Raw genomic sequence first — 13,430 nt, 5'->3', positions numbered from 1 at the left:
CTCTTTTTAACACTTGAGCTGTAATGGTCTCTCTAGATGTAAATGGATGTCTAATTCATCCTGTATTCTGTATCCCTATTCACCGTACTTAGCGAATATGTGGTAAATTGACTTTTTTGGCTGCACCCCAGGGCACCTGGAAGTTCCTGTGCCAGGGATTGAACTCTTGCCACAGCACCTACCAGAGCCAATAGCAGTGATGCCGGATTCTTAACCTGCTGAGCCCAAGAATACTAGCTCTGACTTTTAAGTAAAAAAGGTAAATATTAGATTTTCATTAGATAAATCATTGAGTAGTTGTGGTGGTAAGAGGATTTGACTTTGAATCCTTGGGAGCAGACTTGTTATTTTTGGAGAGCTGCTTAACAGAAGTCACTGGGAATATATGTGACCTTTTAGGGTCCACATCAGACACCATGATGGGGAAAAAAAAAAAAAAAAAGCAGTTTATTCAATTGCTTGGCCCTGGGTTTGAGTGCCTTATTTTGGATTTCTATCTATAACTGTGACCATGTGGTATCTCACAAACATGAGAAAAACCCAACGGTCCCTATCTGCATGTATCCTATACTGTCCAATGAAGACAGTCTTTCAGAATGTCTTATCACATTCCTTCCGGACTCTCCCTAACTTTAATCCAAGAATTACTTCCTCTCTGGACCACTGCCACCTCATTGAATCTGGCCCTCCAGACTCTGGGCAAACTAGCCTACCCATTCCATTTCCAAATGAATCTCACTTAAGTGCTAATTTAAGGTTTGCATCTCCTCTATGTAACCATGACATCAGAATTCATGTTTCTTGTACCCTCTACACTGCCCTCTTTTTTTTTGTCTGTCTTTTCTAGGGCCACACTTGCGGCATATGGAGTTTCCCAGGCTAGGGGTCGAATTGGAGCTGTAGCCACTGGCCTACACCAAAGCCACAGCAACCCAAGATCTGAGCCGCATCTGCAACCTACACCACAGCTCAAAACAACGCCGGATCCTTAACCCACTGAGCAAGGCCAGGGATCGAACCTGAAACCTCACAGTTCCTAGTCGGATTCGTCAACCACCGAGCCACAACGGGAACTCCCTACACTGCCCTCTTTAAACTCTTATGCACATGTTTTCTTCAACAAATTTACTGATTAATTTTATCATGTCTTATATATATTACTTCCACAACCAAACCATGAAACTATTTCTCTGGAAGAATACACCTCGTACAAACGAACCCCAACATATGGTGTTAGACAAAAACCCCTAATGAGAGTTCCCTGGTGGTCTAGTGGTTAAGATTTGGTGCTTTTCCTCTGGGAACTGAGATCCCACATCAAGCTGCTGCACTCTGCAGCTAAAAAAAAAAAAAGAAAAAAAAATCCCTAAACGTCTAAATGAAAGATGGAGAAATGGACCTACAAAGAATGAAAGGCAACACACACCTCTCGAGAAAAATAATGAGTGAAAGAGGCCGTGCTTGGAGTTAGCTAAAAAATAATCCCCACCGCTATTAGGAATTTTTTTTTTTTTTAACAATTTAGAGATCACTAACCCTTCCGAAGGATTTCTTAATTAATTAGTTAGTTTTTTGCTTTTTAGGACTGCACCTGAGGCATATGGAGGTTCCCAGGCTAAGGGTCAAATTGGAGCTGGAGCTGCAGGCCTATGCCACAGCTCACATACTGGATCCTTAACCCACTGATCGAGGCCAGGGATCAAACCTGCATCCTCATGGACGCTAGTCAGACTTGTTAACCACTGAGCAATGACGGGAACTCCAAGTTTCTTAAATTTACAAGGGCGCTTTTCATAGAAAAATACTTTTTGTAAAAAAATATTAGGGGTTTCATGAAATCTCTTCTACCTTCTCCAGTCTCCCCAAGTTTGTTTTTCTTCTTTTTTCAAAGCCACACCCAGCATATGGAAGTTCCCAGGCTAGGGGTCAAATTGGAGCTGCGCCCGCCAGCCTATGCCACAGCCACAACAACACAGAATCTGAGCTGAGATGAAACCTACACTATAGCTGGTGGCAAAGCCAGATTCTTAACCCACTGATTGAGGCCAGGGATTGAACCCACATCCTCATGGATGCTTGTTGGGTTCATTAACTGCTAAGCCACGATGGAACTCCTCCTCAAGTTATTAAAATTAACAGGACCTCAACCCTCAGGTTATTTCGGTAGGAAAAAAAAAGGCTTTAAAGAACACTGAAAAAAAAAAAAAAGATACCATCTTAATTTTATCATAGGTTGTAAACTATCTTGTTTGACAAACTAGTTTGATAAAATGTAGTTTAAGTGACCAGGGGAAGACTTAAATCAAATTCCAGTAATCTCACAAAATTCTCAAACTCTGGACAAGATGGGAAAAAGGGAGAAATAGGCAGGCAAGAGGGCAGAAAAGCCCACAGTATAAACCTTAATTCTAACAAAGTTTGGGATCACTCTCCTTTGGAGCACTGTTTCTGTAACACACCAAGTCGGTAACCAAGTCGGGAGTTCCTTCAAAAACAGTGTTTCATGATCAGGTAACAGCAGGCTAAAGGACGCTAATATTTCTCCATAGGTTTTCTTAAGAGTTTTTAATATGCTAACAGACTGAAGCTCTGAGAAAGTAATGCACTATAAACAGCATTTCCAGAAAATATAATAAATTCTCAGAGTATTTCTTTTCTTTTCTTTTCTTTTGGTCTTTGTAGGGCCACACCTGCAGCATATGGAGGTTCCCAAGCTAGGGGCTGAATTGGAGCTGTAGCCACTGGTCTACACCAAAGCCACAGCAACACCAGATCTGAGCCACGCCTGTGACCTACACCAGAGCTCACAGCAACTCTAGATCCATAACCCACTGAATGAGGCCAGGGATCGAAACTGTGTCCTCATGGATACTAGCCAGATTTGTTTCTAATGAGTCACGGGAACTCCTCCCAGAGCATTTCTAGGGACTAGTATTCTAGTACCTCATTTTAAGAAGCACTGTTCTACAGCTTTTAAAACTCATCTCTTAAAATATTAAACTGATTTCTGTGAAAATAAAGGGTCATCACAAAGATCCGCCAAAAATATACATTTGAGCTTTTTAGGCCTTAAGAAAGCTTCCTCTTTGTTTTAAAGAAAGGATTTTCTCTTGGTGGAGAGTTCATTAAATGAGGCAAAAGACCTAATTATTGATTTTAAAGATCTGGAGTAACGCAGTGGTTCTCAACCCAGATGCATATTAAAAACACTGGCTACCTTTAAGAAAAGACCAACATGCAGGTATCATCCCAGACCAATTAAGTATGACTTTTGGGGAGTTTCCGTTGTGGCTCAGCTGGTTACAAACCCGACTAGTATCCATGAGGATTTGGGTTCGATCCCTGGCCTGGCTCAGTGGGTTAAGGATCTGGCGTTGCCGTGAGCCGTGGTGTAGGTCACAGATACAGCTCAGATTCTGCATTGCTGTGGCTGTGGTGTAGGCCAACAGCTGTAGCTCCAATTCCACCCATAGCCTGGGAATTTCCATATGCCACAGGTGTAGTCCTTTAAAAAAAAGCAAAAAAACAAAACAAAAAAAATACTTTTGCAGGGTAGGGTTTGAGTACTGCCTATTGTTTTAACAATGCCCAGAGGATTCCAGTGTGGTATGGGGTAGAGGGCACTAAAAGTGTAAGAGACCCACAAAGGTCCAATTACATCAAAAGACACCCCCGAAGGGGGCTGGGAGTGGAAGCTGCTAGTAATGGTTTCAAACACTAAAGAAAAATGTTTTTCTTTTTGTCTTTTTGCCATTTCTTGGGCTGCTCTCTCGGCATATGGAGGTTCCCAGGCTAGGGGTCAAATCGGAGCTGTAGCCACCAGCCTATGCCACAGCCACAGCAACTCGGTATCCAAGCCGTGTCTGCAACCTACACCACAGCTCACGGTAACGCCAAATCCTTAACCCAATGAGCAAGGCCAGGGATCAAACCCGCAACCTCATGGTTCCTAGTCGGATTTGTTAACCACTGCGCCTCGACGGGAATTCTAAGAAAAACTTTGTTTTACGGCCACACCTGAGGCATGTGGAGGTTCCTAGTCTAGGGGTCAAATCAGAGCTGTAGCCATTGGTCTACACCACAGCCACAGCAACGCCAGATCCGAGCTGTACCTGCAATCTACATCAAAGTTCACGGCAACGCCAGATCCTTAACCCACTGAGTAAGGCCAGAGATTGAACCTGTGTCCTCATGACCTGTGTCAGATTCGTTTCCACTGCAGCACGATGAGAACTCCAGAAAAACATTTTTTGATTTTCTTCTTTAAACAAACCTCCAAGTCTTTTTTTTTTTGTCTTTTGTCTTTTTTTGTTGTTGTTGCTATTTCTTGGGCCGCTCCCACGGCATATGGAGGTTCCCAGGCTAGGGGCCGAATCAGAGCTGTAGCCACCGGCCTACGCCAGAGCCACAGCAACACGGGATCCGAGCCGCGTCTGCAACCTACACCACAGCTCACGGCAACGCCGGATCGTTAACCCACTGAGCAAGGGCAGGGACCGAACCCGCAACCTCATGGTTCCTAGTCGGATTTGTTAACCACTGCGCCACGACGGGAACTCCTAAACCTCCAAGTCTTAAGTGTTTAAGTTCAGCCTCAAGCTAAATAGTGTATGTAAAGATATAAGAATGCCCAATAAATCCTGCTCATAAATCTGGTTAATGGACTTTTAACTCCTATAGGTAGAATATTCCTTTTCTGTATGTCAATTAACCCTTTCTAAAAATACATGCTGGAGACAGATGTTTCAGTCAGTCATCACATAACAGAAGTGAACTAGAATTACTTAATCTTTTAGAAACAAAATCAAGGATTCACAAACTATGGCGTTTTATTTCAGAGCCTTTTGCTTACATTTGTACAATATATTACATAATTCTTCATTGTTTGCAGATCCTAATATATACTTTATAGCTTTTATTCTATAAGCTTTTCTTCAATGTTTTGCTGTCAACAAATCTTTACAAGTCCTGTACAAATTTGAATAACTTGAAACCATTTTCAACAAAATTAGTTACTGTAAGCACACACTACAAGACTGAAAATGCTTTTCTTAGAAAAGTTGAATGTAAAGGATTCTGACACGTTAGTATCTACAACAAAACGCTTCAAAATTCTCACATGTCGTATTGCCAGAAAACAAATAAAACATGCCAGCCCCATCCAAAAAAAGTACACAGAACTACAATTAAAACAGTAAAACAGTCTGTACAGTAAAGTACTGTGTATTAACAGTGCCAGGTATTAAATAGCTTGAATGAACACATCCGCAATATACAAATGTCTTACAAAGGTGTAGAATTAAATACAAGTGCCAAACAGAACAAAGATTGGAATCGTACAACATAAAGTCAATACAAGTGAAAACAAGTTTGCGTTCATTTTGGATTTTATACAAGGCATTTAATTTTATAGGCCTACCACCCCGATTAGCTATTTATACTTAAAATAACCATCCTTTTGAGATAGTTCATAGCAACAGCCTTGAACCATATTAATAAAGTTTACTTGTTCCTGAAGTCCTCTTGTAGCTCATAATAAAATAAGCAATACAAATGAATTATCTGTATTTAAGGAAAAAGAAACATTTACAAGAAAACACAAAAATATAACTGTTATAATTCATTATGAATAAATATACACTTTGAACTGGCTAAGTACAATCTTTATACATTGTTTAAGATTTAATACAGTTTATTAGCCATTTTCTTTTTTCACACAATGTATTATATCAAAATTAAAAAAAAATACTGATTTATAGAAAAATGGCAAAGTACAGTAGTTCCATTCCAATTTGAAGGGGCATGAAAAGCCACTGCAAGACCTTTTAGCCTAATTCAAACCTGTAAACATGTGCAGTCTTTTTTTAAAGAGAATCTTCAATATTTGGTTATCAGGATTGATGTCTAATATCCTGTTAACTGCAGGTTTTGAATTTATTACATGTGCTTGACTTATACAATTAAAGCCACCCTAAGGTGACTTGCTTTAAAAAACAATTAGCTTGTACAAATGAAAATAGGTTCATATTTTTTCATAAATAAATGGAAAAATATCAAATGTTCCAGCTTTAACAAAATACAAGGGAATACATATACAGTAAGTAATCTTAACATGTTCTGGCCACCCAATGACTATGCTTACTGTATTGTCTCTACAGGCAGTGAAAAGCCTCCATTTGCCACAGTGGAAGGCCTTCAAGTTACCAGACACACAATTCCCAGACAAGTTGGAAACAATTATTGCTTGAGGAAAAGCAGTTCATTGTACTTTTTCTTCATAAAAAAAGTGCACTTAAGTGCCAAGTCAGCTTGTCAAGAAACAATTTTTAAATATAAAATAGTGCTTGTCTGATTTTTTTGTGCCACTGTGCAGTATAAAAAAAGACGTGGCCCTCAACAGCCATTAAGTGCAAAGTGCTTTAGCAAGTCCTGCTGTCACCTGCACTCAACTGACATTCCATTCTGTGATGCGCTGGACATTGAGGGTTCAGCTAAAGTTAACATAACAGCAGCTGTTATGGAGCTGGATGAAGGGGAAGAAGAGGAGGAGGATGTAGCAGCACCTAAGGAAAAGGAAACCAACAACTTAATAAAATGTTTATGAAACAACAGAAAGGAGGCACTCGTCCTCTAAACTAAATTCTGTTGTCTTCTCCAAAATCACTTAGCTTATAAGAGCTGTCAATTCTTACATTACCATAATGTAAAGGAAGGAAAACCTACTGCATCTCAAGTTAATGAGACAATGCAAGACTACAGGAGAAGTACTGAAAAAGGACAGACCAGGGCATGGATCAAAGAGGAAAATAAACCATTTTCTCAGTCTATTGAGAGATGGACATAAAACAGAGAACAGACTTTCTGTAATAAAGGAACAAATGTCAAAAAAGTTCTTTGAATTCAATATGAAAAATCCATAATCCATCCCCAAATCTATAATTATCCCACTCCAAATTCCTATATCTTTCCTTTTTAAAAAAGTACATTAATATCTCATTTATATTTTTATTTATGACTATTTTTTAATGGCCACATCCATTGTATATGGAAGTTCCCAGGCTAGGGACTGAATGTGAGTCCCAGCTATGACCTACGCCACAGCTGCAGCAACATTAGATCCTTTATTTATTTATTTATTTATTTATTTTGTCTTTTTACTATTTCTTGGGCTGCTCCCACAGCATATGGAGGTTCCCAGGCTAGGGGTCGAATTGGAGCCTACACCAGAGCCATAGCAACACGGGATCTGAGCTGCGTCTGCAACCTACACCACAGCTCACAGCAACGCCGGATCCTTGACCCACTGAATGAGGTGAGGGATTGAACCCACCACCTCATGGTTCCTAGTTGGATTCGTTAACCACTGCACCACGATGGGAATTCCTACGCTAGATCCTTTAACCCACCACGACAGGCTGGGGATCAAACCCATGCCTTCGCAGCAACCTGAGCCACTGCCATCAGATTCTTAACCCACTGCCCCATGGCAGGAAATCCTGTATTCCCATATCTTTCTGTTTCTGGGGTTTCTTACAAAATCAAATGGTGGTTATAATGGAAAGTTAACTGCTTCTGAGAGCTGGGACAAGAGTTCCCTTTGTGGTGCAGCTAGAGTTAAGAAATCAATTGCAGCAGCCAGAGTCACTGTGGAGGCATAGGTTCAATCCTCATCCTAGGGCAGTGGGTTAAAAAGGATCTGGATAAAATGCTTTCAGGAAGTTCCTTAATGGCTAAGCAGTTAAGGACCCAGTGTTGTCACTGCTGTGGCCTGGGTTGATCCCTGCCCTGAAAACCTAAGCATGTTGTGTGTATGGCCAAAAAAAATTTCTTTTTATATGCTTTCAAACAGTGTTGCAGAAAAATTGTTCATAAAGGGTCAACTGATGTGCCAAACTTCCTTGTTGTCTTATTGTAAGAAATTGACACAGCCACCCCAAACTTCAGCAACCAGCAGCCAAAAACTTAAAGGTCAAGACCATCCACTAGCAAAAAGACTATGACTTGCTGAAGGCTCAGACGATGGTTAGCATTTTTAGCAATAAAGAATTTTTTAATTGAGCTACATACATTGTTCATTTTCCTGTTTTTTGTTTTGGCCCTGCCCAGGGCATGTGAAATTCTGGGGCCAGGGATTCACTCTCACTACAGCTGTGACCCTCACCCCAGCAGTGACAATACCTGATCCTTAACCAGCTGTGCCACAGAACTCCCTATACATTGTTTTTCAGACATAATGCTACTGCACACTTAATGGACTATGGCATAGTGTAAAAATAACTTTCATATGTACTGCGAAACCAAAAAATTCTTGTGACTCACATTATTGTGATATCTGCTTTACTGTGGTAGTCTGGAAAGGAACCCACGACATCTCTGAGTTACGCCTGTGCTCCATTACAGCAGCCACAGAGACTAAGAAAACCCCTCTTCCCTCAGATTTTTTTTTTGCTATTTTTAGGGCCGCACCCATGGCATATGGAAGTTCCCAGGCTAGGGGTCGAATTGGAGCCACACCTGGCAGCCTACACCACAGCCACAGCAAAGTGGGATCTGAATTGCATCTGTGGCCTACACCACAGCTCACGGGAATGCCAGACCATTAACCCACGGAATGGGGCCAGGGATCGAACCCACATCCTCATGGATGCTAACCAGATTTGTTTCTACTGCGCCAAGCACAATGGGAACTCTGCCTCTTCCCTCAGCTTTTAACTTGCTCACTTTCTCTGGTCATTCAGATCTCGGAGAAAACGTCCCAACCACTAGTAATCTAACACAACCCATTCATTCTCTTCATGCTGCTTTTCGCTACTTGAAATAATATCAGTTTGGGGAGGGTGGGGGCAGCAGACTGTAAGCCACATGAAAGTGAATATTATCATTTGAGATCACTGTTTCTTTCTTTCTTTCTTTTTCTGGCCACGCCTGAGGTATATGTAAGTTCCCAGGCTAGGGATTGAACCCGCACCACAGCTGTAACCAGAGCCACAGCAGTGACAACCCCAGATCCTTAAACCACTGAACCACAAGGGAACTCCGAGATCACTGTTTCTTTAGATAATTGTTTCCACTTTATAGACGAGGAAAATGAGCTGAGAGATGAAAGAACTTGCCTGAAGTTACAGACACAAGTCATATGAGCCCAACTGCAGAGTCACAAGGTGAAAACACTTACTTTCTCTCTCTTTCTTCTTTAAACGCTTTCTCCTCCGATCAATGGAAGCTACTTCAGATTTTAATGACAGATAATGCTTTCTGATTTCTTGTAGTTTTTCTTGAAGAATTGTGATACGTTCAGCACTTGTCATATTTTCCAGATCCGCTGTGAATTTAAAACTTTCATTAACATGCATTTTTGAATAAAATTTTAATATGTAAGAGAACCTACAGTGTGGTTGTGGATTGAGGTCAAGATAAACTAAAAAAAAAAAACCAAAACTTGTAAATATCTGTTTGCCTAGGATTTTTTTTCCCTAGGCTAGAACAATGTTCAGCACTAATCTATGCATATTATTTTTTGAATGAATGAATGTGTAGAATTAAAGATCTTATGACCTAAACGTGTATGTTAAAAATTCCACATCTGCAAAACAAACAAAACACCACATTCATGTAGATTAATCAAGTATCGCCATAGTACATCATTAAAAATTGTACTTAGAAATAAGACTGGAAAGACCAAAATGTTAAAATTACATATACTTTTGAATGTTAGGACTATGGATAAATTTTTCTCTTTTGTTTTCTTTTTGTTCTTTTTTAGATTTTTTTAATAAGCATGTGTAACTTTTATAACTTTTAAATTAGAGGAAAGTTTTCAAATGCTCTAAAGCAATTTGCAATCTCCTAAGAATATTTCTTTGCATGAGAAACTCAGGGGTTGTCTCTTTTTCAAAAAAAATGTTTTATGGATATTACTCATGTGGAGAAAAGCACAGAGAGTAGTATAATGGAGCCATGTATACCCATCATCCAGCTTCAGTAATCAGCAATTCATGTCAAATTTTGTCTCATTTATACCCCTATCCACTCCCCACCCCCAACACGAGATTTTTTTTAAAGCAAATTGCTAATATCATAAATACCTAGTCAATGTTATGTTCCTCAAATGCCTCCTTAAAATTATTCCTTAAAATTTATCTTTTAGTAATTTTTTTATTCAAAACCAAGACCCAAATAAGGTTTCTATATTGCAATGGTTATCACGTTTCTACATTTCATTTGTAGCCATTTTCCCAGAATTATTAGCATCAAGAATTACCAGAATGAAGGTTCTACTGCATAACTATCCATTTAATGTATGTCACTTACACATCTGAAAACTCCATTTGTAAACTTTGGGTAACCGATTACTGGGCTCCTTGAGGTCAGGATCCTTATCGCCATTCTTTCCACATTTTCCTGGAGACTGAGTCCTTGCAGGAGATTTGGTACCATGAGCCTTTATTCCAGTGGAAACTGATTTGACAGGCTGAGTCTTAGTTATACTTTCACCAGCAGAAAGTTCTTCACTATCACTACTATTTGCTGAAAGAAAAATAAAAAGAAGAGCATTAACAAACAGAAAAGTAACAAAGATTTTACTGGACAATTTTAAATTAACCATTGGAATGTATTACTACAGTAAACATCTAGCCTTAAGAGACCCTGCCTAAAAAACCTGGAAACCATCAAGTGCAAACACAGTAATATCTCAGTTAAGGAAAATACACACAGAAAAATTCTTCTTACCTGAATTGCCAATAAGTATACATTTTAAAAACACTCAAACTAATCTTCCATTATACCTGGTAGACTACCAAATATGCAGTAATTATTTAAATGGACTTTAATTCTATTACATTAATATATATAAGTAGAATATAGCACCTTTTAAAATGACTCGTAATGGCAACTTCTTGATTTATATATTTTAAATTGTGTACAAACTGTGTACGTGTGACACTTTCCTGCTCCTCTGGCCACAATGATGCATAATCATCATATTTAATAAATAATTCTTTGGGAATAAACTCTAATCTTTGATAGATAGAATGAATGTCTAAGAAACTCCTACTCTCATAGCCTCCTGACTAAAATAAACCGCTGGATTTACCCTGGTAAAAATATTTAGTAATTTATGAAGAATTCAGAAGTCTATAATAACTATGTCACATCTGCCTTTGATGATTAAAGCCTCAATATGAGAATGGTAATGCTTAATACCTTGACAGCCTGTGAACAAGTGATGAGATTGATATTTCCATAAATTACCTCTTCCTGGATATAAAACATTATTTTAAATTTTATGAGAGTTAATTCACTTTACTAAATTATTCTCTGAGAACTGTTTCCTCATTCTGATTTTACCAAGGTTTAAGCCCAATAATGAAGATGGGTAAATATATGATCAATTGCTAAATCTCTAAATTATATGAGTATGTCAATCTTGCTGAAGATGAGTCCTCTCAGACAATGTCATTTAAGTGGTGAAGTTGTAAAAATAAAAATATCAGAGTGTAATAAAAAACACTTTGAATACCCTGTCAGTTATTCCAAATAAGTAACCAATTTGGCATCAAACTTATCAATTTTCATTTATCAATTCTTCAACAATAGCTACCAAAAAAAAGTATAGTTAGGCTCTGAAAGCCTGCAAAGTGTTCTAGATAGGAAAGATACACAGCAACTCCTCCCATTGTCATGTTTTCAGAATAAAGGAACTCCACCACTCTTTTATACACCTCCTAAAAGAATCCCTTCCCGATCCCCCCACTGCTGCTCTGGAACCCCTGGCAACTCCTAGCTAAGCCACCCAAGGCTTGGCCCCACTCTGATGCAGTGGTCTGCCTCAGCTTGGCTTTCATGGCCTTGCTGAACACAGCCGCCCGGGGCCCCAAAGGATGCCATATTCACCGCCTGGAAGTCATATGGGCTCAGCAGAACCTCGGGGAGCTGGCCGCATAACCCTTTTCTGCACTGAAGTGCAGCCAAGCCGGCCGATAGCAAAGGTCAGGCAGTGGAGGTGGCAGGATCTCCTGGAAGAGCAGCAGGAGGTCAGTGTGGGGCACCTGAAAAAAAATTCTTTACATATTTTCTGCTTCTTACTTTGTCTACAAAAGAGAGATAAAACGTGCAGCTCTCAGGAGAAATACAGTATATATATTCCTGTAGGTTGATGAACACAGAATCATTACTAAAGTTAAGTCATTAGTTAGAACATCCTTAACCAAAGTATTCTTATAGCTACTCTTGGGTGCACAGTTTACGAAACTAAAGATAAAGGTAGTAGACTAGAGTTATTGGAATTATAGCTCTAAAGCTATCTCGACTGTTCTCTTCTAGGCTAATTTCGCCTGGAAGAATTACAAAGCAATCAACTTCATTGTAATAAAAATAATATATAACTGAAACATTTTATAATATGTAATACATATAAAATGGCAAAAGAACTGCTGAACATAAAACTAACAAAGATGGTGATGTTTATATTATATTGCTATTATTTTTAAAAGATTACCTGATCATTCATCAGCAATCAATACCACTGCTGTATAATACAAAATTGCTTAATCCTAGAATTTACCTAGGACCAAGACTTCTGTGTGATTTTTGGGGGGGTGGGGGAGACAAAATCAGATACTGAACTATCTCATATCCTGAATACCCTTTTCTTTGTTGGAAAAAAACATATCTACTATCATCTTTATATTTAAAAACAGAGATTTCACACTTACTGCCTTTTCCCTTCTTCTTGTTGTTGACCACTGTCGCTTTATGGCTTCGTTTCTGCTTTTTTGATGAACTTCCTCCTCCCTGAGTTTCTTTTACTCTTTTCTGACCTGTACAGGCTTTGATGGGAAAGAAATTAAGTAAAAAAATAAAATCAAGCTTTTCCCAGGTATAAATTATTTCTACATTTAAGAACAGACCAGTTCTGAAACTATACATGTTCCTTATGTGATTTGTAAATTACTATAGAAATTATTACAATTTAAGAAATAAATCTGTCGCAGTTCCCGTCCTGGCACAGTGGTTAATGAATCCGACTAGGAACCATGAGGTTGCGGGTTCGATCCCTGCCCTTGCTCAGTGGGTTAATGATCCTGCGTTGCTGTGGCTGTGGCGTAGGCCGGTGGCTACAGCTCCGATTCGACCCCTAGCCTGGGAACCTCCATATGCCGTGGGAGCGGCTCAAGAAAAGGCAAAAAAAAAAAAAAGAAAAAAGAGAAAGAAAGAAAGAAATCTGTCAGAGTTTCCATCATGGCTCAGCAGTTAGCGAACTGACTAGCATCCATGAGGACGCGGGCTGGATCCTGGGCCTCGCTCAGTGGGTTAAGGATCTGGTATTGCCGTGAGCTGTGGTGTATGTCACAGTCACAGGCTCTAGTCCCAAGTTGCTGCGGCTGTGGTGTAGGCCAGCAACTATAGCTCCAATTTGACCCCTAGCC

General features: G+C 39.4%; 1 protein-coding gene across 8 annotated transcripts in view; it reads right to left on the bottom strand.

Moving 5' to 3' along the window:
• Positions 1-4,806: 4,806 nt before the first annotated feature.
• The window catches only part of ARID4B (AT-rich interaction domain 4B), a 157,253-nt gene continuing 148,629 nt past the window's right edge, over positions 4,807-13,430 (bottom strand). For 6 of the 8 annotated variants that reach the window (XM_047762518.1, XM_047762520.1, XM_047762517.1 and 3 more), the window contains 4 exons: positions 12,717-12,830; positions 10,312-10,527; positions 9,176-9,322; positions 4,807-6,563 (listed from right to left, as the gene is read on the bottom strand). In XM_047762518.1, coding sequence (XP_047618474.1) covers positions 6,436-6,563; positions 9,176-9,322; positions 10,312-10,527; positions 12,717-12,830 — 605 coding nt within the window. In that variant the 3' untranslated portion in view covers positions 4,807-6,435. Of the gene's footprint in view, positions 6,564-9,175; positions 9,323-10,311; positions 10,528-11,895; positions 12,051-12,716; positions 12,831-13,430 lie in introns of those variants that run through there. The other 2 variants (XR_007132442.1, XM_047762523.1) reach the window with 2 other exon arrangements.

Source organism: Phacochoerus africanus, chromosome 15 (genome assembly GCF_016906955.1).
Source record: "Phacochoerus africanus isolate WHEZ1 chromosome 15, ROS_Pafr_v1, whole genome shotgun sequence".
In the NCBI taxonomy this organism is placed as follows: domain Eukaryota; kingdom Metazoa; phylum Chordata; class Mammalia; order Artiodactyla; family Suidae; genus Phacochoerus; species Phacochoerus africanus.
The sequence above is the reverse complement of the archived record's forward strand: the minus strand, read 5'-3'. Positions and strand labels throughout refer to the sequence as shown.